Consider the following 25886-nt stretch of genomic DNA (forward strand, 5'->3'; position numbering starts at 1 on the left):
GCTCAGGTTTCATCTGTAAACTTTTGCTTCACTCATCTTTTTGTTTTGGCTATTACAGTATTAGCTCCTAGAGAACAAGGTATTCTCTGCAGTAACTATAGTAGCTAGCAGTACCTTGGATTCTTTTTTTTAATTTTAGAGAGAAAGTGCATGAGTGAGTGGGGGATAGGGGCAGAGAGAGAGAGAGAGAGAAAGAATCTCAAGCAGTCTCCATGCTCAGCACGAAGCCTGGCAAGGCTCAATCCCATGATCCTGGGATTGTGACCCCAGCTGATAACAAGAGTTGGACGCTCAACCAGCTGAGCCACCCAGGTGTCCCACCATGGATTCTCATTGTAGTTACACATATTTAACTCCATTTTGCTAAGTGCCAAAGATGTTTTAAGTGATGTTATAAATAATATCTTCTCCTTGAAATAAGAGCCATTCTGAATTTAATATGGCAGTATTATGTAACATTTTTTTGTCCTATAATATTTTCTGACTAGAATATTGTCTTTAATTTTAGAAATTTTTAGAATTTTAGAAATTTTATGCCATATTAAGAATGGTTAGTTTTTTCTCCTGTATTCACAAATTTGATTTATTTTAAATCATTTTATATTAGAATTAGATAAGGCTATATTAGGAACATATGCTAGCAATATAGGAGGTGATATTTTTCTTTAATCATAGGCATCTGGAATGGAGAGCTGCTGATAAGTAGGAAAATAACAGATAAATAGTGGCAGCTGAGAGATTGTGTGTTGGAATGTTGGGTTTTTACAAAACCCTTTGGAGACAAATTTTTTTACATCAGCCAAGTTTTTGTGAATTAAGAGTTATGAGGGTTAAGTACTCATTGTACATAATGGAAAGCCTATATTGGACCTTCATTTTACAGACCATGGTGTTTGTATATACCAGATTGTTTATTTTCCTAAATAATATTTAATAGAATATAAGTAGTGTACTTTTTAAAAAACATTTTCCAGATTATAGTAATCTTTTTAGGAAAAACTTGAGGCATGTTATTTGCTTTTTATGTCATGACAAAATCAATTTTGAGTTTCCTTTTTTATTCTCATTTAACATTTACATACGAAATGAAACATAGTCAAACTGTATTTTTAAGAACTATATTTCACTGATTTTTTTTTCCCTAAATTTTTTTTATATTTATATATTTTGGGAGAGAGAGAGAGAGCGTGAGCAGGGCCGGGGCAGAGAGAGAAGGGGAAGAGGATCCGAAGTGTGCTGACAGCAGCAAGCCTGATATGGGGGGCTCAGATTCACTAACTGTGAGATCATGACCTAAGCCAATATCAGATGCTCAACCCACGGAGCCACCCAGGTGCCCTATACTTCACTGATTAAAAACAGGGAGTAGGATATAAAATTCAAGTTTCCTATCCTCTTAGTCTTTTAAAGATAAAGAACATGAGACTGTTTTAGGTTGTTGCTTACACTTGCAAATGTTCTTGAAAGTATTTGCAAGTCAGATTTTAAAATTTACTATTCAGTTACTGAATAAGCACATAGCATTCATAATCATTTTTGTAAAATACTTAATTGATCTTTAAAACTAACCAAATTACAATTTCTTTGTGTAATCATTCTTGCTAGAGTCACTTAATATTTTTTTTTGATGTAAGTATTCTTAGTAATTCCCCAGTAAACTCTTAAATTTTGTCTCATTTATTGAGAAATATTTGTCTTCTAAAGTTTCCTGAAAAATCCCGTAAAAAAAAAAAAAAAAACAAAAAAAAACAAAAATGGGCCGCCTGGGTGGCTCTGTCAGTTAAGCGTCTGACTTCGGCTCAGGTCATGATCTCATGGTTCGTGGGTTCAAGCCCCACGTTGGGCTCTATGCTGACAGCTCAGAGCCTGGAGTCTGCTTTGGATTCTGTCTCCCTCTCTCTCTACACCCCCCACCCCTTCTCTCAAAAATATTTATTTTTATCTTAAATTAAATAATTTAAAAAATTTAAAAAACCAAAAAACAAAAAACCTTGTAATGGTAAAAAAATATATATATAGTCATTCTAACCAGTTGAATATGAATTTTCTTAAGTTTTTTTTTTTTTAGCATTTTGTCCTTTTTTTATTGTTTAGAGAGAGAAATGCTTTGAAAATTATCTGCCTGTTTTAAAATGGGCCAATCTCTCTCAGAAATTAAACATTAATGGTTGGCTAAGACAAAAATGCTGTTTAGAAATTATATTTATATGCCCTATTACTCAGCCTTAACAATTATAGAAGAACTGTGTCAGGAAAGAGGACAAAGAAAGAAAAGTACAAATATAGCTATCTATGTATTCCCACATATAGTAACAAAATATTGCATAAATACTTGTTTACTTTAGATACCTTCTTTGAGAAAAATGTATTGAGGCCTAGGAGTGATATTTAAAAATCTTAATGTTTCAACTGGTATCAAGAATCATGTATTTTTAACAAAGGGTATTAGAATCACACTCTTGATCTTGTGTTTTCTTTGAAGCAGTGTTATATATAGGCCACACCATCACTTTGTTGATGAATAGTATTATTTTCTAGCCTACAGTTTCTGGGTTGTCTGTATCTTTATAAATTATGCTTGCAAACCATCAGGTTTTTTCCTGAGCTTATCTCTGTCTTTTAGTACCTTATGAAGTATAGCTAGTAACAATCAAATTACATTTTGACTTGATGTGTTCTCCCAACTCTTTAAATTCATTAGGTATATTTTCTGTCTTCTAGATTATTTCAGGCAACAGTTCTATGATGTATTTCTCCATTACATAACATGGGTCATCATTTTCCCAGCCCCCTAAAATAATTTCTTCATCAGTTTTCAGTGTCGTGTTCCTTGCTAATCTCATCCTAAAGTTAGTGCCACATATTTAGATTTCTGTCATGGTAGCACCTCACTTTTGGTTCCAATTTCTGTATTGGCCATTGCTGTGTAACAAACCACCCCCAAAACATGGAGGTGTAACAGCAGTTCTGTGTTTTCAGTAACGTGCCTGCTTGTCAGCTAGGGGTTAGCCAATCTAGTCCACACTGTGAACTGCAGGTTGGGTAGAGGTATATTTTATATAATTCTCATGGGAATGAAAGAAGCACTGGAGGGCAATCCAGACTGCATATGCATGTTTTAAGCTTCTGCTTGCCAAAGCAAGTACAAAGCAAGCCTGAGTCAGGTTGGGGAGGTATATTTCACCTCTAATGGGAGGAACTACAATGTCACACCAAAGAGCCTGGATAAAAGAGGGTGAGTGGAGTCCCTGGCTGGCTTAGTTGGTGAGGCACGCGACTCTTGATCTCGTGGTTGTGAGTTGAGCCCCACATTTGGGTTTAAAGATTACTTAAAAATAAAATCTTTAAAAACAAAAAAAGGGTGAGCAAAACCTATTACAAAGCTATATAGTAATCAAAACAGTGTGGTATTGGGACGCCTGGGTGGCTCAGTCGGTTAAGCATCTGACTTCATCTCAGGTCATGATCTCAGTTTGTGGATTCGAGATCTGTGTCGAGCTCTGTGCTGACAGCCTGGAGCCTGCTTTGGATTCTGTGTTTCCCTCTCTCTCTGCTCCTCCCTGGCTCATGCTCAAAAATAAATAAACATTAACAAATTTTAAAACAAAAAAAACCCAGTGTGGTCCTAGCATACAGACATGTAAATCAATGGAATAGAAAGTCCAGAAATAAGCTTGTATGTATGTATTCAAATGATCTTTGCAAGGGTGGCAGTACCACTCTGGGGAAAAGAGCAGTGAGACAACTTAGTATCCACAGGTAAAAGAATTAAGTTGGCCTTTATCTTACATTACATACAAAAATGAGCTCAAAATGGATTAAAAATCTAAATAAGACCTAAAACAATAAAACTTGTAGAAGAAAATAGGGAGAAAGCTTTATGACTTCAGATTTGCTAATGATTTCCTGGTTATGACATCAAAAGCATAGGCAGCAAAAGCAAACATAGACAACTGAAATATATCAAACTTAAATACCTTTGTGCATCAGTGGACATAATCAGTGAAAAGGCAATTTATGGATTGGGAGAAAATGTTTACAAATCATATATCCGTTAAGGCATTAATATCCAGCATGTATGAAGAACTACAACTCAACAACAAAAAGTCAAGTAACCCAATTTAAAAATGGGCAAAAGGCTTGAAAAGACATTTTGAAGATATACAGAGGGTCAATAAGCATATTGAAAAAAAAAAAAAAAAAAGATGGTCAACATTACAAATTCGAGAAATGCAAGTCAAAACCACAATGAGATACCACCTCACATCTGCTAGGATGGCTACTATTAAAAAAAAAAATCACAAAGGTTAGTGAGGGTAGAGAAATAGGAACCCTTGGTGCACTCTTGGTGGGATTGTAAAATGCTACAACTGCTCTGGAAAACCTTATGGAGGTTCCTCAAAAAATTAAGAATAGAACTATATGATCCAGTAATACTACTTCTAAGAGAATTGAAAGCAGGATCTTGTCTTTTTTCTTTTTCAAGTTTTTATTTAAATTCTAGTTAGTTAACATGTAGTGTAATATTTGTTTCAAGAGTATAATTCAGTGATTTCTCACATTTAACACCCATTGCTCATCATGACAAGTGCCCTCTTTAATACCCATCACCCATTTAGCCCATTCCCCCACCCACTTCCCCTCTAGCAATCCTCAGTTTATTCTCTGTAGCTGAGTCTGTTTTATGTTTTGCCTTTCTTTTTTTCCCCCTATGTTCACCTGTTTTGTTTCTTAAATTCTACATGAGGGAAATCATATGGTATTTTTCTTTGACTTAGTTCACTTAGCATAACACACTCTAGCTTCATCCACATCATTGCAAACGGCAAGGTTTCATTCTTGTTTTCCATGGCTGAGTAATATTCCATTGTATATATGTATAAACCATATCTTTATCCATTCATCAGTAGATGGCTATTTGGGCTCTTTCCATAGTTGGCTATTGTTGATAATGCTGCTGTAAACATTGAGGTGTGTCTTCTGAATTAGTATTTTTGTGTCTTTTGGGTAGATACCTAGTAGTGCCATTGCTAGATTGTAGGATAGTTCTATTTTTAACTTTTTGAGGAACCTCCACACTGTTTTCCAGAGTGGCTGCCCCAGTATGCATTCCCACCAGTAGTGTAAGAGGGTTTGTCTTTCTCTGCATCCTTGCCAACATCTGTTGTTTCCTGTGTTGTTAATTTTAGCTACTCTTACAGGTGTGAGATGATCCTCATTGTAGTTTTGATTTGTATTTCCCTGATGATGAGTGATGGTGAGCATCTCTTCATGTGTCTGTTAGCCATCTGTATGTCTTTTATGGAAAAATGTCTGTTCATGTGTTCTGCATCCCCCCCCTCCTTTTTTTTTGAGAGCACAAGTGAGTGAGGGCAGAGAGATGAGAGTCCTGGGTGGAGGGGGGTGGAGAGAAAGAATGAAAAAGAGCGAAGCAGGGCTCACCTGAAGAGGGACTCGAGCTCTTCTGATGTGGGAGTCAAACTCATGAACTGTGAGATCATGACCTGAGTCGAAGCCAGATGTTTGACTGAGCCACCCAGGTGCCCTGTTCTGCCCATTTCTTAACTGAATTGTTTGTTTTTTTTAGGTGTTGAGTTTGATAAGTTCTTTATAGATTTTGGATACTAACCCTTTATCCAATATATTGTTTGCAAATATCTCCTCCCATTCTGAACAGTTACCTTTTAGTTTTTTTGATTGTTTTCTTCACTGTGCAGAAGATTTTTTGTCTTGATGAAGTCCCAGTAGTTCATTTTTGCTTTTGTGTTGCTTGCCTCTGGAGATGTGTCTAGTAAGAGATTGCTATGGCCAGTGTCAGAGAGGTTGCTGCCTATGTTCTCTAGGATTTTGATGGTTTCCTGTCTCACATTTAGGTCTTTCATCCCTTTTGAATTTATTTTTGTGTATGGTGTAAGAAAATGTTCCATTTTCATTCTTCTGTATGTTGTTGTCCACCAATCCCAACACCTTTTGTTGAAGAGACTGTCTTTTTTCCATTGCATATTCTTTCTGGCTTTGCCGAAGATTAGTTGACCATATAGTTTGGGTCCATTTTTTGTTTTCTATTTTGTTCCATTAATCTATGTGTCTGTTTTTGTGCCAGTACCATACTATCTTGATGACTACAGGAAAGCAGGATCTTGAAGAGATTTGCACACCCATGTTCATAGCAGCGCTTTTCCCAATAGCCAAGAGGTAGAAACAACCCAAATGTCCATTGATGGATGAATGGTTAAGCAAAATGTGTTATGTACACAGTGGATTTTTATTTACCATGTAAAAGGAAAGGAATCCTGTCACATGCTACACCATGTATCAACCTTGATATTAATGCTAAGTGAAAAAAGCCAGTCACAAAGACAAAAACTGTATGACTCTACTTACATGAAGTAGATCTAAAGTAGTCAAATTCTGGGTGCCTGAGTGGCTTGCTTGGTTAAGTGTCCAACTCTTGATCTCAGCTTAGGTCTTGATCTCAGGGTTATGAGTTCAAGCCCCACGTTGGGCTTCACTCTGCGTGTGGAGCCTTCTTAAAAAAAGAAAAGTACTCAAATTTGTAGAAACAGAAAGTGGAATGGTGATTGCCAGGGACTGAGATGATGTAAAAAGAGGGAATTGTTGTTTAATGGGTGTAATTTCAGATTTACATAATGAAAAGTTCTGGAGATCTAATTCAGAATGATAGGAATATATTTAACATTACTGAACAGCACACTTAAAAATGGTTAAGATGATACATTTTATGTTGTGTTTTTTACTGTGATTGAAGAAATGAAAGAGGAGTGAAGAATTGGGACCAATAACTCAATTTTCTACAAATATTAAAGTTACAGTTTTTCTATCAAGGAATTTACAACATGGCAGGAATTCAATTAGTTAAATAAGTAATAGTAGTGTTACAATAAATACTATGATAAGCATAGACTATTATAGGAACACAGAGATAATGTTTAAAGGAGTGTTGGAGAATGATGAAGAAGTCGGAAGGAATTCAGGGTAAACAAAGGAGGGGTTCTTAGTGGATTAAATACCTCTGCCTGGAGAGTTAGGCAAGGATCAGATTCTGAAGGGTCTAAAGTGCTGTGCTAAGGTGTTTTTTTGTTGTTGTTTTCTGTCCTTAAGGCATTGGGGAACTATTGATTTTGAGCCTGCCAGTTATGTGATCAGAATTAATTTTTAGGAAGATTGCTGGCAGCAGTGAAAAGATAAATTAGAGATTTTAATAGTTATTCAGACCTTAAAAAGACAATTGACAAATCATAGATACTTAAATAGAATCAGTAGGAATTGCTGATGGTTTAGTTAATTATAGGGAGTTTAGGAAAAAAGAAAAGTTTAGTGTGATTTACATGTCTGGCTTGGACAGCTATATAGGTAGAGACTTGGTAAGAAAAGGAATGTTTGATTAGAAATGAGTGGTTCAGGAGATGCCTGGCTGTCTCAGTCGGTTAAGCCTCTGACTCTTGATTTCGGTTCAAGTCAGGATCTTGTGGTTCGTGAGTTGGAGCCCTGTGTCCGTCTGTGCTGACAGTGTGGAGCCTGCTTGGGATTCTATCTCTCTATCTCTCCATCTCTCCTTGCCCCTCCCTCATGTGCTCTTTCTCTCCCTCAAAATAAGTATTTTTAAAAAAGAAATAAGTAGCTCAGATACAGAATTTATCCTATAGTATTTAGTGCATACCTACTATGTGTTAAGGACCTATTCTGAAATCTGAGGATACAACATTGAACAAAGGAGACAAATTCTTCCTCCTTTAGAGCTTATGTTCTGGGACGACTATAAGAAATAAACTGTGTAACACGTTAGATTGTGATTTCTTAGCCAAACAAAATCAATCCCAGAAGAGGAATTGTGGGTCAGTTTAAAGTAGGGTGGTCAGTGAAGATTGCACCTATGAGGTATCTGAACAAAAAACCTAATGAAGGTGAATGTAGATGTGTAGCGTGTTTCAGATTGAGTAACAGTAGGTATAAAGGCCTGGTATATTTAAGGAACTGCAGAGAGACCAGTTGAGGGAGAAGGGAAAGTATTATAAAGGAAGACTAGTAAAGAGATGAGGTTGGGGAAGAAATCGGTACCATGAAACATAAGAATAACTTTTATGTTGTTACCCAGGGTACCAAGTTGATTCTTTTCTGCATAGGAATTAAAGTTTATTTTCATTATCTAGGTCTTAAGACATTCTCATAGCATCTTGTACCTTTTTTTATAGCACTTAGCATAACTTAAATGTGTGCTTAGCATAGTGCCATGTGCTTAGCCATAAAATATTTGTTGAATAAAGGAATAATACTTGCTTTCACTTGGTAGCTTAGATCTGAATATTAAACTAAGTTTAATGCAGAGTTCTTTTGAATGTGGGTGGGTGCTTTAAGCATTTGGAGTTAGGTTTATGTTTGGTAGGTTTTTTGTATGTTTTACAGTATAGGTACCTTACCAGTGCTGGAAAATACTGCTGGAAAGCAGTAATAAAATTGAGTTTACTTTAAATGGCCATTAGCAACGGTCTGCCTTTGGGAGGACAGTTCTCAAAGTTATTAGTTAAGACTCTTATCTTGGTGATTATTTTAGATTTTACTCTTACTCCAAAGCAAATGTCTGTAGGCTTTGTAATTACTCAAGCAGTAGCTGTTCCAATAGGATTAGTCTTTCAGTCAGATGAGAAACAAGCTTAATATATTTATTAAAATAGTTCAGATACTTTTATTTCCTGTTAAAAAACTGTTTGGCTTTATCAGTAAGGCAGGGGAGGGAGGTTAAATGCAGTGTGGTATCTTGGATTGGATCCTGAAAAGGAAAAATGCCATAAGTGGAAAATCCAAAATGACTGGAATTAATGTACTGGTGTTAATTACCTGCTTGACAAATGTAGCATGATTCTGTGAAATGTTTAACTTTAGGGCAAACTGGGTAAAGGGTATATGACAACTCTTTGTGATACTTTTGCAGCTTTTCAGTAAACTTAAAGTTATTCCAAAAATAAATTTGTTTTTAAAAAAAAAAAGCAACAGAAGCTACTGGGGTGGGGAAAGATACAGTAATCATTGTAGAATTCATAATTTTTAAGAAGGTAAAATTAATATAATTTAAACAGTACAATTCCCTAGAAGTAACCAGGTTTAGTTTTCTATTTTTCGTGTTTTAACTTTTTTGCTTACTACTTCTGGTGGTTACTGCCATAATTCCAGCGATGCTTGTACCTCTAGGCCTTGATTAACTAACTTTAGACAGTATCTGATTCTTTACCATGAAAGATGATTTGCTTTATTAGCTGTATTTTTGTCAGTTTTTCTGTTGGTTATCTTTTTAACTTGAGTGATATGCTTAAATTTCAGTTTCTTGCTATTTTTATCAGCTTCAGACAATCTTTTGCCTCCATTGTGTGTGTGTGTGTGTGTGTGTGTGTGTGTGTGTGTGTGTGTAATGAAGAAATTATCAGCTCTGCGTTACTCTTCACCTCCTTCTGACTTTTTGTTTTCCCACTTTCTTAGCTCTATTATTACTTTTAATATAACTTAATTTATTGTGTCCTTGACTTGTCCAGAAATAATTCAAGAGGGTTTACAGAAATATACAACAGGTTTTTAGTTTATTAATGGTTATATTTTAAAGAACTAGTTCTTTAAGACAAATTCTTAAGATAAATGTGTGGAGAAGAAATAAGAAAAGTGGATTCTTCTTAATGTACAGTCTCCTCTTCTGGGCCATTTGACCTTTCTAAGTTTTATCATAAGGATACATGTGCTTTCCTCTTGGGAACTTTCATTTTACCAGCCATATCTAAATATCATAAGATGTTCTGCATATAACTTTGATTCTAGGATGCCTTCAATTGTGAGACCCATCATGGCTTTAAAGTACCTTATCATTGGGGGTCAGGGGAGGGCAGTACATTAAATGCTTGACTAATGGTATGCAGCCCAATTTCAGAAATAAAAAAATGAGAAAATATAGTTGTATTTAATTTCTCATATAGAAGAGAAAATAAAAATAAAAATTAGGTCATCCTTAATTCTATTGCACGCCTAGATTTTTTTTCACCGAGGGAACCTTTCTTAAAAAATTGAGATTATACCATTTTGGTAGCCTGTCCTTTCCATTAAACTCACTCCCCTTTTACTCCACCTATACTTATTTTGGTGGCTATATTATAATGGTATGTGTGGGTGTACCTAACTTGTTTACTGATTCCTTTATTTAGTTCTTTCTACTGTAAACAGTGCTATGAAGAACATTTCTTAAAACTAAATCTTGGCTCATATCTGTGATGTTTTTTTGTTTTGTTTTTTTTCTCCCCTTCAGATGATGAAGTAGAATTTCTGGGTTAAAGAGAATGTGCGTTTTTGTAGTATAACTTATTAATAAAGAAAAGCAAGTTAACTTATTTTTTGGCTATTAATCATCACTAAAATATAACTTTTTCTTCTTTATTAGTGAACACTTGTCCTGCTCTTTCACCTTTTTCTTGCATGGAGACAGCAATGTTTGTACCAGTGTGGAAATTAACCAACATCAACCTGTATACCTTCTTAGTGAAGAGCATATCACCCTTGCTCAACAGTCTAATAGTCCATTTCAAGGTAGATTATTTTATTGGCTTAGATATTTCATTTGTCTCAGGAAAATTCTTATTATAGTTGGTAATCTTAAATTTTGGAATTAATGAGAATTCCCCTGATCTTTAGCCTAGCGATGATTCTAATGTAGTTTATTTTCTTCTTCCGTATTAGAGTTTTAAGTCCGTGAAAACAAGTCAATGAAGCAAGTTTTTTAATACAAATATTATTTGAAAAAATTTTTGTGCATGAATGATAGTATATTTTAAAGTGTTCTTTTAAATAGCATTTAGCAGATATACATGTTCATGTTTTCAAGTTCATCTTTTGTTTGCAGTCACATAAGCCATTTTTAATGTTGGTACACAGGGACTTTAATAATATTTATACACAATTGCTGATTTATTTTTAAGGACTGGCAGTGTGTTCTTGTTTAATTCTAAGCCTAGTATTTCCTTTTTTAAAATTTACATGGCAGAACATAATAAGTGTACACACACATTATTTTGTTTTCTCAAATTGCTTTCTTAGTAGAAATCAAGAGAAGTTGAAGGATGTACATATATCCGCAACTCATGTTGAAATTCTATCTATGTGAGATTTTTGAGTGAACGAAATTTTAAGATTTAAAATTAAAAAAAAAATTTTTTTTTAACGTTTATTCATTGTTGAGAGACACAGAAAGACAGAGCACGAGCAGGGAAGGGGCAGAGAGAGAGGGAGACACAGAATCTGAAGCAGGCTCCAGGCTCCGAGCCGTCAGTACAGAGCCTGATGCGGGTCTCAAACTCACGAACCGTGAGATCATGACCTGAGCCGAAGTCAGACACTCAACCGACTGAGCCACCCAGGCACCCCTAAATTTTAAGATTTTATAATAAATTCAATATTGTGGTTTATCTTCACAATAATGAAATACAGTGAATTTTCTCTGGAATGATCATTTTGGGTTTCCTTTTCTTTTTTAGAATTGCACAATTACTTATCAGACTATTCTGTGTGATCTTATTTGGTGTAACAGTCTTTAGTTACTTACTTCATGTCTCTTGGGTTTCTAGTAATCTTAAGCCCATTTGGACTAAATGGCACACTCACAGGACAAGCATTCAAGATGTCTGATTCAGCTACAAAAAAATTGATTGGTGAATGGAAACAGTTCTATCCTATCTCATCTTGCTTAAAGGAGATGTCTGAAGAAAAACAGGAAGATATGGATTGGGAAGATGATTCTTTAGCTGCAGTAGAAGTTCTTGTTGGTATGGATTCTGAGTATTAATTCTAAGGGAAAAATATGTGACTATATGTATTAGATTTTGTTGAATAATAAACAATTCATATACCTCAGTGGCTTTCAACATTAAACATTTATTTCTCCTTTATTTTCTCCTCACATTACATAAAGACTGCAGCTTGGTTGTGGTTTGGCTCCTTGTATCTTCTCATTCTGCAACCTAGGTTCAATGAGTACCCAGTATCTGGGACATGCTGTTCTTACAAGAACAGAGGAATAATAAGGACTGAGTGTATCATGTAAGTGTATTTAAAGCTTCTGCTAGGATATGATGTATGTTACATTTGCTCACACTCCATTAGGCAGAACTAGTCACTTTGCCATGCCAAAGTCATTGGGGCAAGGAAACATATTTCACCTAGAGGTAAGCTTGCAAAGCTTATCATTGCAAAGAAAATAATTGTGAATAAATAACATTTGGAAGCTGGAAAGTTGACAACCTGTGTTATGTAGTATTTTCACATTTCTTAAAACTGTTGCCTCTGATAACTTTTAAAAGGTAGAAAATGTACCTAAAGAACTTGTGGGTTTGATCTGCTCTGCCCGGGTCAACTCTTTTCATATTGACTCTACCCTGTGTCTTCTCATTTAAGGGACCCAGATTAACAAGATAAACTATATTTGGGACATGCTAATCTTGAGGCAAAGGGCAGAAAAAAAGAGAGGCTGCTTCTGTTTTAAGCTTCTGTTGGAGTCTGGTCTATATTGCATGCAGGTCACACAGCCAAGCCTAACAATGGGATAAAGATGGGAGGTTGTGGAGAATGTATAATTGAGCAGATAATTAGTATTAGAGTTTGCAACAGTGTTTAATGGAGTCTTATGGGAATGTTATGTATATGAAAATTGCCTTGAGTTTTTTAAATAAAAAGAATACCAGTATTGAATTTCAATAAATGCATTTCTGCCAGAGTAGTTGTGACAAAACCAGAAACAAAGCATAAACATATTAGGTTTTCATAAAAAGAGATATATAAAGAAGAAAGCAGAAGATGGCCCATAATTCCTTTTTTTAATGTTTATTTTTGAGAGAGTGAGAATAAGTGGGGGAGGTACAGAGAAAGGAGATAGAAAATCCAAAGCAGGCTCTGTGCTGTCAGTGCAGAGCCTGACATGGGGCTTGAACTCATGAACCATGAGATCACGACCTGAACCAAAGTTGGAAGCTTAACTGAACAAGCCTCCCATGTGCCCCTGGTCCATTATTGAGTGCCCAGATTACCTGTTGTTAAACTTAAAAATTCTTTAAAAGTAATACACAATATAATTTGTCAGATTTGCAAGTAAAGATTTAAAAGTAATACTCATGGTTAGAAAATCCAAAAATGAAAAGAGAAGCTGCTTTCTTCTAAGTTTCTTCTAGGTTACTGAAGGTAACCATTGAAGGTATTAAGAGCTTCTCCTGGTTTATTCCAGAAAAACTTTATGCCAAAAGGAGCATATGTTTATAAAAATATATTAAATATATTTTAATTTTATTTAAACATTATATAATCATATGTACTTTTCCATTACAGTACTTTTGAGTGAAACTAATCCCACTACAATCACAGTGGTAATTGATTTTCTTGCCTATTATTTTTGCCTTTCAGCTGGTGTCCGAATGATCTACCCAGCATGCTTTGTTCTAGTCCCTCAGTCAGACATTCCCACTCCTAGCTCTGTGGGATCCTCTCATTGTTCAGCTTCTTGCTTGGGTGTCCACCAAGTGCCTGCTTCCACAAGAGATCCTGCTATGTCTTCAGTTACTCTTACACCACCTACATCTCCTGAGGAAGTCCAAACAGGTATTGTACTGATCTGTTTGATTAGCACTAGTTACATATCTGTTATTTTGAATACATCAACATTTAAAAAATTGTTTTGAAGTAATTTGAGACTTATTGAAGAGTTTGCATGTACAATACAAAGAACTCCCTCATTCAGATTCCCAAACTGTAAACATTTGTTCCATCACCCTTTTTGTATGTATACATTCATTATCATTGGTCTTTTTCTGAACCATTTGAGAATGAGCTACAGACATGATGCCCCATTAGCCTAAGTACTCTGTATTTCCCAAATGTAGGAACACTGTCCTATATAACTACCATTTAATCCTCAAAGTCAGGAAGTCAACACTGATATAACACTACCATCAAGTTTACATCCTCTGTTCAGATTTTTAGCTTTCTGTGTTTTAAATAAAGGAACATGCTTTTTTGCTTCAAAATATAAGTAGACCTACCAGATAACAGTGGAGTATGTTGTAACACAAATTAACAAGTAAAAAACAAAAAAAACCCCACAAATAATGTTACTTTAAATCTACTTTTGTTCTCCTATAGCCTATTCTTTTTGGTTTGTTTTCAGTTGATCCTCAGTCAGCCCAGAAGTGGGTCAAATTTTCTTCAGTATCTGATGGCTTCAACTCTGATAGTACTAGCCACCATGGTGGGAAAATACCCAGAAAATTAGCAAATCATGTGGTGGATAGAGTTTGGCAAGAGTGCAATATGAACAGAGCACAGAACAAGTATGTGTTTTCATTTTCAAGTTTAAAAATTGCATGTTGGTAATTACTTTATAAATAGAAGATGTTTAAAGTATAAACAGTCGTTTGTACGCCTTTAATTTAAAAACTTTAAAAATTCAATTTTAATGCTTAATTCACGGTTATGGGAAACTTCATGAATTCTAAAGAATTTTATAATTTCAAATCTTAGGAGGAAATATTCAGCTTCATCAGGTGGTCTATCTGAAGAAGAGATACCTGATAAAATAGCATCCTGGGATTTTGTAGAAGCAACACAAAGAACAAATTGCAGCTGTTTGAGGTAGTACCCCCAACCCCCCAGTTGATCGATGCCTATATATTTGTGTGTTGTAGCTTCTTATGCTACTGAATACATCTCAGTTTTAGCTAGCTTACCTAAACATAGTGTGTTAGGATTGTTTTCAAAAGAAAATTTGAGGGGAAAAAAATTTAATAATTTGGAACTGATTATGCAAGTACATACAAATGTATGCCATAGTCCTTACCAGAGCTGAACTGTGAAGGCTTGGTTTTACAGCTAAATAAAAGAGAATTTTATACTGGATTGTGGTATATATAGTATCTATAAGGTAAAAGCACAGAAGTCTCTTGAAAAGAGTTCATAGATGGCACTGGGCTGGAGAAATTTCTCCCATGGGTTCTCATAAAAAAGATGATATATGATACACTAGATGAAAGTTTCTGCGATTCTTTTTATAGTAAATATGGTTTTGGGTTTTGTGCAGAAATTTCTTATCCTTTTGGGCAAATTACATGTGAAAGAAATGCTGAAATAAGATCAGAAAAAACGATTCTGCAAGGGATTGAAGCTGTACTATAAAAGTACAAGCTTTCTAATAGACTGTATTGGTTAAAGATTGGTAGAAGAATGGATGAACTTGGAATTCTTTTGGCAATTGTATTTATATATTGGAAACTTTGATGAGATTTGGTTATCAGAGGCTTTCAGATTATATTGCCTAAAGTTTATTAATTTATTCTAATATGAAAGATGCGTTTGCAGTCTTGTAAAAAATAATAATGATAATAATAATGACATTGGCATCCCTTACCAGAACTTGTGAGCTAATAGTTGGCCACTCTTTTGTCACAGATGTGAGCCAAAGGAATGGAATACTTGTATGTTAGGGCCAAGGTTTTTCTTATATTAGCTCTGTGTGATTACTGTGACAGACTCTGAAGTGCTTTGGTATGTTTTTATGTAGATTAAATGTATTTACATAGATTCTTTGGGTTAGAGACTGTGTAATGTCTGACAACTTTGTTAAAAACTTGTTTCTGTTGCTGATAGGTTGGAATAAAAATATGGACAGATTAGCTCTTGTTTAACAGTTTAAAATGGTTAAATACCACAGCCACTTGGGTGGTTTTAAGACCCAAACCTAGTCTTAAAATGTAGAGCTCCATCACATGTTTGTCTGATACCAGAGATCAGCAAACTGTGATCCATTGGTCACATTAGGTTCACTGCCTGTTTTCATATGGCCTGTGAGCTGAAAGTGACTTTTACATTTTAAATAGATGGAAAAAAAAAAAAATCAAAGAGTATTTTGTGCATGTGAAACTTCTGTGAAATTCAGATTTTAATGTCCATAAAGATTTATTGGAACAGAGCCACACCTGTTCATTTACATGTCAGCTATGGCTGCTTTCACAGAATTGAGTAGTTGCAACATAGACTATATGGCCTCTGGAGCCTAAAATATTTGCCATCTGGTCCTTTATAGGAAAAGTTTGCCAATTTCTGGTCTAAGACCAGTAAAGTGCTTAAATGAAGTTAGGCTTTTCTTTCCATATATTGGCATTTTTATCAAGCAGCAATTCTTTTTTAGTTGCTAACCTAGACTTTTGTTTTATTCTTTTTGAAAGATGTGGGTTTTAGGTATATTTGTCTAAAATGGTTTTAGAATGGGATGCCTGCCTGGGTGGCTCAGTCAGTTAACCGTCTAACTCTTGATTTTGGCTCAGGTCTTAATCTCAGGGTCGTGGGATTGAGCCCTGTGTCAGGCTCTGCACTGACAGTGTGGAGTGTGCTTGGGATTCATTCTCTCTCTCTCTTTCTCTCTCTCTCTCTCTCTCTCTCTTTCAGCCCCTCCTCCACTCGCACATGCATACTCTCAAATACACATTTTTTAAAAAATGATTTTAGAAGAAGACACTCAAAATGCATATTGATTGGTAGTATAAATTTAATTCTTGGTCTCTGAGCTGAACTTTTATTTCTTAAAAACTTTGTCTCATATTTCCAGAAATTCTTCCCAGGCATAGAGGGAATTGATATAATGAAATTTTATATAATCCATACATATGACTTGTTTTGGTAAATTTGCCCCTCTAGGAAGTAACAGTGTTTCTAATCTTTTACCCCCACCCCTCACCCCCTATTGTATTCCGTACTTCTAATTCCCCTCCACTTCCCTCAAATCAGGTTCTCTTATTTAATTCTTCAATAAGACTTAAAGTAGATTTTGAGCCACCATATGTATTATCTGCTGCCACAGAATATAGGAAGTAGGGCACACATTGATAACTGACTGTGCTAGTCAGCCAGTTTGCTGTCAGATCTATCCCTGCTTTTTCCCTACTCTGTTCTGTATTGCAGGGTATTACATTTCCTAGGCTCCTTTGCTTTTTACATGGTGTTTTTTTTTCCCCCCAGCTTTATTGAGCTATAAATGACAAATAACATTGTATAAGTTTAAAGTGATGATTTGACTAGGCCCAGTTGTTTTCTGGATTTGGCTAAGGTAGGCACTAACAAAAGATTGGTTCATGAAATGAGGAAAGAAGCTGGCAGATTTCCCCACCCTTCTTTTGAGTCAATTCCAGCAGCAGTTCTGCGACCCATTAATAGCCTCTTCTTCCGTGGTCCACTGAGCAGATCCCACTAATGTTGTAACAGCATCCCAGGCTTCTTTGATCTGGTGATAGTTACTATCTTCATCTTACTGTCCTTCTAGTCCTAGAAGTCATAGAAACCCTCTAAACCCTCTAAATAGAGCAGAAGTTACCCATGACCACTCTTAATCTCTCTACTACCTCTTCCTAGAATTGACTACTTGCCAATAAGGTATTATCTTTCCGTGTTTTTTCTGTAGTTTTATATGTGTATGTGTTTTTCCTCTCAACACACAAATATAATACTGATGTATTTGACAGCTTATTTTTTTCACTTAATGTGCCTTCAGTCTTTCCATTTTAGTTACTTGTGGATCTGCCATATTATTTTTAAAAATTTCTTGGGGCCCCTGGGTGGCTCAGTCGGTTGAGCATCCGACTTCGGCTCAGGTCATGATCTCACAGCTTGTGAATTGGAGCCCCGCGTCGGGCTCTGTGCTGACAGCTCAGAGCCTGGAGCCTGCTTTGGATTCTGTGTTGCCCTCTCTCTCTCTACCCCTAACCCACTTGCATTCTGTCTCTGTCTTTCTCAAAAATAAACATTAAAAAAAAAAAAAATTTCTTGGTATTTTACTGAATGGAAGGTACCCCATGGTGTCTTTAATCATTTGGATTTGATGGACAAATAGGTTGTTTCAAAAAGTTTGTTTGTGTTTACTTTTATAAAAATAATACTTCTTTATCAATTATTAGATTTTTTTAAAACACTTATTCTATGATAGGAGATGTCCTAGGCTCAGATACACTAGTCAGTAAGGCTCCTGCTATTACGAAGCCTATACATTAATGGGATAGATAATTACTTAAAAAAAAAAAAATTAATTTTTTAAAAAAATTTAGGAGTGATGCAGGGCTACGAAGGAAAAAAATGAGGTGGGTGGTGTGATACAGAGCTGGGGGGTGGGGGGGAGCTGTTTAAACCCTTCTGTGAATTCAGGAAGATTCTACCATTTTACTCCCACTTTTTACATATAGGAGTGCTGTTTTTTCTTGTGCTTTCACTGATCTGAGAAACTGTCCTCAAAATTATATTTTGCTCTTATAGTAAGCAAAAAGCACAAGATTGCTTCAGTTGGAATTTTTCAGTTATTAATGAGATTAAATATTACACATTTATTGAAATTAAGCTTTAGTCTGGTAGAATGTTCTTGAGAAAATAAGCATTTAGCAAGCTGTATAAATAGAAAGTAATACAATAAATTCCAAATAAATTTCCTGAAAAACTAGGAGTTAATCAATAGGAAAACAATCTAAAGGGATCATTCTTTAGATCATCTTGAATTTTGCTTTAAAAACACAACTTTTTTTTTAGGACAGTTCCCCAAATTGGTTGAGTTCTATTATGAAATTCAGTTGCTCTCTAAAACAGACTAGCTTTAAGGAAAGGGTCTATATAGAAGAAAGGGGCTGTGACTTAATGTTACCAAAATTTTAGAGAGTCACTACTATTAGTATATATCCCAAATTAATAGTTTCTTGTCCCAGATTAATAGTTTCTTACCCTTATAGAAGGGTAAATGAATTTATGGCTGTGTGCTTTTCGTATCTCTTATATACTTGGAATATAGTTCACCTCAGATTATTGGAGATACTATCTCTCCTTAATGCCTTGTGTAACTGGACTGATTCTTAAACTTTGGTCTCATCACTCATCTGTGCTCTCAAAAATTATTGAGGACACAAAGTGCTTTTATTTATGTGGATTATATCTAATATCTATTTTAGCAATATCAAAAAAAATTTTTTAATGTTTTTATTTTTGAAAAAGTGCAAGTGGGGGAGGGACAGAGAGAGAGAGGGAGACACAGAATCTGAAGCAGGCTCCAGGCTCTGATTTGTCAGCACAGAGCCTGATGCAAGGCTTGAATCCACGAACTCTGAGATCATGACCTGAGCTGAAGTCAGATGCTTAACCGACAGAGCCACTGAGGCGCCCCTGTTTTAGGGAAAAAGAAAAATTAAGAAAAATGTTTTTTTAATGTTTTGTTTATTTTTGAGACACAGACACAGAGCATGAGCAGGGGAGGGGCAGAGAGGGAGGGAGACACAGAATCCGAAGCAGGCTCTCGGCTCTGAGCTGTCAGCACAGAGCCCAATGTGGGGGCTTGAACTCACAAACTGTGATATCATGACCTGAACTGAAGTTGGACGCTTAACCAACTGAGCCACCCAGGTTCCCCACACCCCCCGCCATTTTAAAGCTCTATTAAATTTATTTATTTATTTTATTATTTAAAAAAAAATTTTTTTAACGTTTATTTATTATTGAGAGACAGAGCATGAGCATGGGAGGGGCAGAGACAGGAGGAGACACAGAATCTGAAGGAGGCTCCAGGCTCTGAGCTGTCAGCACAGAGCCCAACGTGGGGCTCGAACTCACAAACCCAGCGAGATCATGACCTGAGCCAAAGTCAGACATGCAACTGACTGAGCCACCCAGGTGCTCCAAGCTCTATTAAATTTATTGAAAAAATAACAGTAAGACCAGTACATATTAACATAAATAAAATACTTTTATAGAAATCAACTGTATTTTCCAAAACAAAAATTAGAAGAGTGGCACTGTTGTACAGTTTTGCAAATCTCTTCAATGTTGAACTTAATAGAAGATAATCTGGATTCTCCTCTGCCTCTGTAGTCAGTCTTTTGTGTATATTAGTTGAAGTAGGTGAAGAAAATCCAGCCTCATGTAGCTATGCAGTTGGAAAGGGGAAGGGTATTTTAGTAGCTTTTTCAGGTAATTGTGGATACTCTTCGATACTACACCAAAATTTGACAAATGGTAGTTTCTTAAAGGTTAGTTCTCACGTGTAATCTGAAGCCATATTAATTAAATCCTTGTACTGCATAATAACTAATGGATCTTTTACTTATGCATGATTTTGCAACATCATTTATCATTTGGAAAATACCAATTCATGGCATTATGCAGATCCTGAGTGTTGGCACATTTGTTTTACAGTGTAAAAAAAAAAAAAAAAATCACATTCATTAGTATCACCAGTGATCTCACCAGAAATATCTTTTCAGTATGGGAAGCTGTGAAGCTTACTATAGCAGATACAGTTTTCCAAATTCAAAGTCTTGTTTAAAAGCTCACATTTTATTATTCTTCCTTAAAATGACAAACTCATTTTGTTCATTTTGAGACCTAAATAACCAAGTCTGCCAAATAACCAAATCTAGTTAACTAAGGTTTATCAGTCAATAGTTATGTAAAAAAAAAAAAAATTTTTTTTTTACATTTATTCATTTTTGAGAGACAGAGAGAGGGCACAAGTGGGGGAGGGCCAGAGAGAGAGGGAGACACAGAATCTGAAGCAGGCCCCAGGCTCCGAGCTATCAGCACAGAGCACAGTGTGGGGCTCGAACTCACAAACTGTGAGATCATGACCCGAGCTGAAGTCGGATGCACAACCAACTGAGCCACCCAGGCACCACATTTTTTTTTTTAAGTTTATTTCTTTTGTGAGAGAGAGAGCCAGAGCATGAGCAGGGGAGGGGCAGAGAGAGAGAGAGGGAGACAGAGAATCCCAAGCTGGCTCCCCATTGTCAGCGCAGATCGCAGAGCAGGGCTCAAACTAACGAACTGGGAGATCACAACCTGAGTCAAAATCAAGATTCAGACACTTAACCGACTGAGCCACCCAGGCACCCCTAAATGAAAGTAGTGTTCCTTGAAAAAAATGGCTAGTTGAGCTTACAACTCACTTATATAAAGCCTTTTCCATAAATCAGCCATTATTTTATAATATGTAGCAGAGGGGCACCTGAGTGGCTTTGTTGATTGAGCATCCAACTTTGGCTAAGGTTGTGATCTCACGGTTTGTGAGTTTGAACCCCGCATAGGGCTCTCTTGCTGTCAGTACAGAGCTGCTTTGGATCCTCTGTCCCTCCCCAGCTCATGATCGATCTCTCTCTCTCTCTCTCAAAAACAAAACTAAAAATAAACATAATATGTAGCAGAAATGCTTTATGTGTATTTTCTGTTTCTTTTTGAGTTTTTTTTTTAAGTAAACTACATACCCAATGTGAAACTTGAACTCATGACCCTGAGATCAAGAGTTGCATGCTCTACCGACCCAGCCAGCCAGGCACCCCTCCTGTTTCTTTAGGTAGAATATGAAAAGCTGTGTATGCAGGGGTGCCTGGGTGGCTCAGTGAGTTGAGTGTCTGACTTCAGCCCAGGTCATGATCTCGCGGTTAATGAGTTCAAGCCTCGCGTCGGGCTCTGTGCTGACAGCTCAGAGCCTGGAGCCTGCTTCAGATTCTGTGACTCACTCTCTCTCTGCCCCTCCCCTGCTCACGCTCTGTCTCCCTGTCAAAAATAAACATTAAAAAAAAATAGCTGTGTATGCAGAGATTGAAACTTAATAAAAAATCATTTTTACTGTCTTTTGAAAGACATTCTTTAAAAAAATTTTTTTTAATGTTTTTATTTTTTATTTTTGAGAGAGACAGTGTGAACGGGGAGGGGCAGAGATGGAGGAGGGATACACAGACTCCGAAGCAGGCTCCAGACTCTGAGCTGTCAGCACAGGCCCGATGTGGGGCTCAAACCCACGAACTGCGAGATCGTGACCTGAGCTGAAGTCAGAACGCTTAACCAACTGAGCCACCCAGACGCCCCTCTTGAAGGACATTCTTAAGTGAAATTGGCCTTAAAAACATGAGTGTATAGTGGTAAAGAATACACAGTACTACTACTAATAGTACCACTGCCTTGAATCATGATCTGTTGCCAAAAATTTTACTGTCTGTTGCTTTTGTAACATTGTTAAATATCAACATAATGAAAAAGGCAAATAATGTCTTATGCTATTATGATGGTTTGAACCCCATACAACCCTGAAAGAGTTCATGGACCATACTTTGAAGACTTTCATAGTAGACACTAAAATATTTGAATAATTAATAAATGAATAATAACTGTCACAATATACCTATCTATTCCTACCTTCTTATTCTGCTTCCCCCACACCCTATTTTGCTTTCCTTCCCCTTTCCTGCTTTTATTGTTGACTGTCTTCTTTTTTTCTTACAGCTGGCTGAGAAGTTATTTTAATTCTTTTGTTAATTAATCAAACATTTATCTCATTTGCTTTCCATGAAGTTTAAAGCTAATCTTTGTATCCCTATATTCATTATGGAACAGAGAAGGACTTTGGGACAGTTCAATCTTGTTCCAGTTATTTCCATTTTATTATTTTTTGCATTTTAGTTCTATCTTATTCTGTGAAAAATTTCAGATGTGCAGAAAAGTAAGAAAGTTGGACAGTGCTCTCCTGTCTATCAGCCATCCATATTTACTTGCTACATTTGTTTCATCTAGACTTCTTCTTTTACTGAAAAACTTGAAAAAATCTTAACATTTTATTGAATTTGATCTAAAATTACTATTTTGGGGTGCCTGGGTGGTTCAGTAGGTTGAGCAGTTGAGCATCTGACTCTTGGTGGTTTCACCTCAGGTCATGATCTCAACGTTCTGAGATCTAGCTCCGCTTTTAAGATGTTTTAAGATTCTCTCTCTCTGCCCCTCCCCTACTTTCTCCCTCTCTTTTCTCTTTCTCACTCTCTAAATATATATATATATATATATATATATATATATATATATATATATATATATAAATTATATTTTTAGTTTTTAATGTTTGTTTTTGAGAGAGAACGAGAAAGAGAGAGCACGAGCAGGGGAGGGGCAGAGAAAGAGGGAGACACAGAATCTGAAGCAGGTTCCAGGCTCCGAGCTGTCAGCACAGAACCGGATGCGGGGCTCGAACTCACAAACTGTGAGATCATGCCTGAGCCGAAGTCAGATGCCCAACCGACTGAGCCACCCAGGCACCCCCAAAAATACACACACACACACACACACACACACACACACACACACATGCATACATACACATATATATGCATGTATATATATATAATTTTTCTCTTTTTTCGACTGGAGCTATTTGACAATGGCCGGAATGCCGTTCCTTATAAATCGATGTGGTCTTTGTCATTGAAAGTACTCAAAGAGAGGATGATCAGTGAAGGGATTATTCCTACATTGGAATAACCTACTGCTTGTTTTTTAATGCTATTTGTAAAATTTTTTATGCTATTTAAAAAATTCAAATAATGCACATGAACTAAAAGCTGTGAGTTCCTTGCGCCTATATACTTACGATCTGCCTGTCTGCTTTGTTTTCATACAAGTGGAATCCTGCTATGTATGCTGTTCTGCAACTTGCTTTTTTCTTTTTTAATTTTCTATTTTTTAATTTACATCCAAGTTAGTTAGCCCAGTGCTTCATCCCCTATGTATAATACCCAGTGCTCATCCCACCAAGTGTCTTCCTTAATGCTCCTTATCCATCCCCCAACCCACAACTCCTCCACCAACCCTCAGTTCTCTGTATTTAAGAGTCTCTTATGTTTTGTCCCCCTCTTTGTTTTTATATTATTTTTGCTTCCCTTCCCTTCTGTTCATCTGTTTTGTATCTTAAATTCCACATATGAGTAAAGTCCTATAATATTTCTTTCTCTGACTGAATAATTTCACTTAGCATAATTCCCTCTAGTTCCATCCACATAATTGCAAATGGCAAGATCTCATTCTTTTTGGTTGCCAAGTAATACTCCATTGTATGTATGTGTGTGTGTGTGTGTGTGTGTGTGTGTGTGTGTGTGTGTGTGTGTATCTCACATCTTTATCCATTCATCCATCAATTGACATTTGGGCTCTTTCCATACTTTGGCTATTGTCGATAGCGCTGCTATAAACATTGGGGTGTATGTCCCCCTTCAAGACAACACATCTGTATCCCTTGGATAAATACCTAATAGTGCAATTGCTGGATCATAGGGTAGTTCTATTTTTAGTTTGAGGAACCTCCATACTGTTTTCCAGAGTGGCTATACCAGTTTGCATTCCCACCAGCAGTGCTGAAGAGATCCTTTTTCTCTGCATCCTCTCCAACATCTGTTGTTGCCTGATTGTTAATTTTAGCCATTCTGACTGTTGTGAGTTGGTTTCTCATTGTGGTTTTAATTTGTTCCCTGATGATGAGTGATGTTGCACATCTTTACATGTGTCAGCCATCTGGATGTCTTTTTTGGAGAAGTGTCTATTCATGTCTTTTGCCCATTTCTTCACTGGATTATTTGTTTTTTGGGTGTTGAGTTTGATAAGTTCTTTATAGATATTGGAACTTTTTTTGATAAATAGTAATCATGGGTATTTTTCTATGTTAGCACATTTAGATCCATTCTTTTTTTTTTAAGTTTTATTTTATTTTATTTACTTTGAGAGAGAGAGAGAATCCCAAGCAGGCTCTGCGCTCGAACCCACAAACCATGAGATTAGTACCTGAGCCAAAGTCGGTTGCTCAACTGACTGAGCCCCCCCCCCGACGCCCCCCCCCTTTTTTTTCTTAATTTTTTAAACGTTTATTTATATTTGAGAGAGTGCGTGAGCAGGGGAGGGGCAGAGAGAGGGAGACACAGAATCTGAAGCAGGCTCCAGACTCTGAGCTGTCAACACAGAGCCCTGTGCCCGACGTGGGGCTTGAACTCCCAAGCCATGAGATCATGACTTGAGCCAAAGTCGGATGCTCAACCTACTGAGCCACCCAGGTGCCCCCCCTTGCTGAAGATTTTTAAAGCAAATCTTAAATATCATTTCACTCCTACTTCAGTATGCAACTCTAATATTTTAATTCTGTTATTATTTAATAATATTCTGCTAATATTTTCTTATATAACTATAATTCCATTATCACCCCTAATAAAAAGAATAGTATTTTCTTGGCATCATCTGATATCCTCTACAGATTTGTCTCAGAAATGTCTTTTTTAAAAAAATAATGTCTGTGTAGTTGGTTGTTTGACAAAGACCCAGACAAGAAGTATACCTTTGGTTGTCTTGTAATCCCCTCTCCAATTTTTAGGACATTGGCTTGGCTGGAAAAACTAGGTCAGGCATCCCGTGGAATGTCTCACATTCTGTATTTCTCAACTTGTCATATTGTAACTTGTTCTTTTAGTGTCATTTAATTTCTTTATCCCTTGCATTTCTGTAAATGGAAGTTACCTCTAGAGCTGTGCTGTCTAGTCCTAGCCATGTTAGTAACCACTAATGGATTTTAAATTAAAGCATTTGAATTTAAATACAGTTAAAAATTCAGTTTCTCATTGCACTGGCTGTATTTCAGGCCTTCAGGAGCCGCATGCAGAACATTTCTGTCATTACAGAAAGTGTTGTTGGACAGTGCTGATCTAGAGGCTTAATGAATTTAGGTTCAATATTTTTGATGAGAATACTTCACAGGTGGTGCTGTGTTGCTTGGTATCTGTCACATCAGAAGACACATGTCTGGTTGTACCACTTTTAATAATTTGTTGAGATTGAGAAGGTAATGGTCAGCCTGACCCCTTATTGTAAAGCTTGCCATGTTTAGTATGAATAAAGACAGTTTTTCTTCTTCTTTTGAAATCTCCAATCTTTCTTTTTCTTGACTTACTGCATTGGTTTAAACTTTTGATAAAATTGTTGAATAGAAATGTTGAGTTAATATTCTTGCTTTGTTCCCAGTTTTAGGGATTAAGTTA

At 36.3% G+C, this 25886-nt stretch overlaps 1 protein-coding gene across 2 annotated transcripts in view; it reads left to right on the forward strand.

The window, feature by feature from the left end:
- The window catches only part of MED13 (mediator complex subunit 13), a 109127-nt gene that overhangs the window by 22278 nt on the left and 60963 nt on the right, over nucleotides 1–25886 (forward strand). For both annotated transcript variants that reach the window (XR_002075509.2, XM_019431058.2), the window contains exons 4-8: nucleotides 10436–10581; nucleotides 11616–11813; nucleotides 13441–13635; nucleotides 14201–14363; nucleotides 14554–14664. Coding sequence is in view for 1 of the 2 variants with exons in the window: in XM_019431058.2 (XP_019286603.1) it covers nucleotides 10436–10581; nucleotides 11616–11813; nucleotides 13441–13635; nucleotides 14201–14363; nucleotides 14554–14664 (813 nt within the window). In the remaining variant the exon portion in view is untranslated. The remainder of the gene's footprint in view (nucleotides 1–10435; nucleotides 10582–11615; nucleotides 11814–13440; nucleotides 13636–14200; nucleotides 14364–14553; nucleotides 14665–25886) is intronic.

Source organism: Panthera pardus, unplaced genomic scaffold (genome assembly GCF_024362965.1).
Source record: "Panthera pardus isolate Hobbes unplaced genomic scaffold, ASM2436296v1 HiC_scaffold_3, whole genome shotgun sequence".
NCBI classification, from domain to species: Eukaryota; Metazoa; Chordata; class Mammalia; order Carnivora; family Felidae; genus Panthera; species Panthera pardus.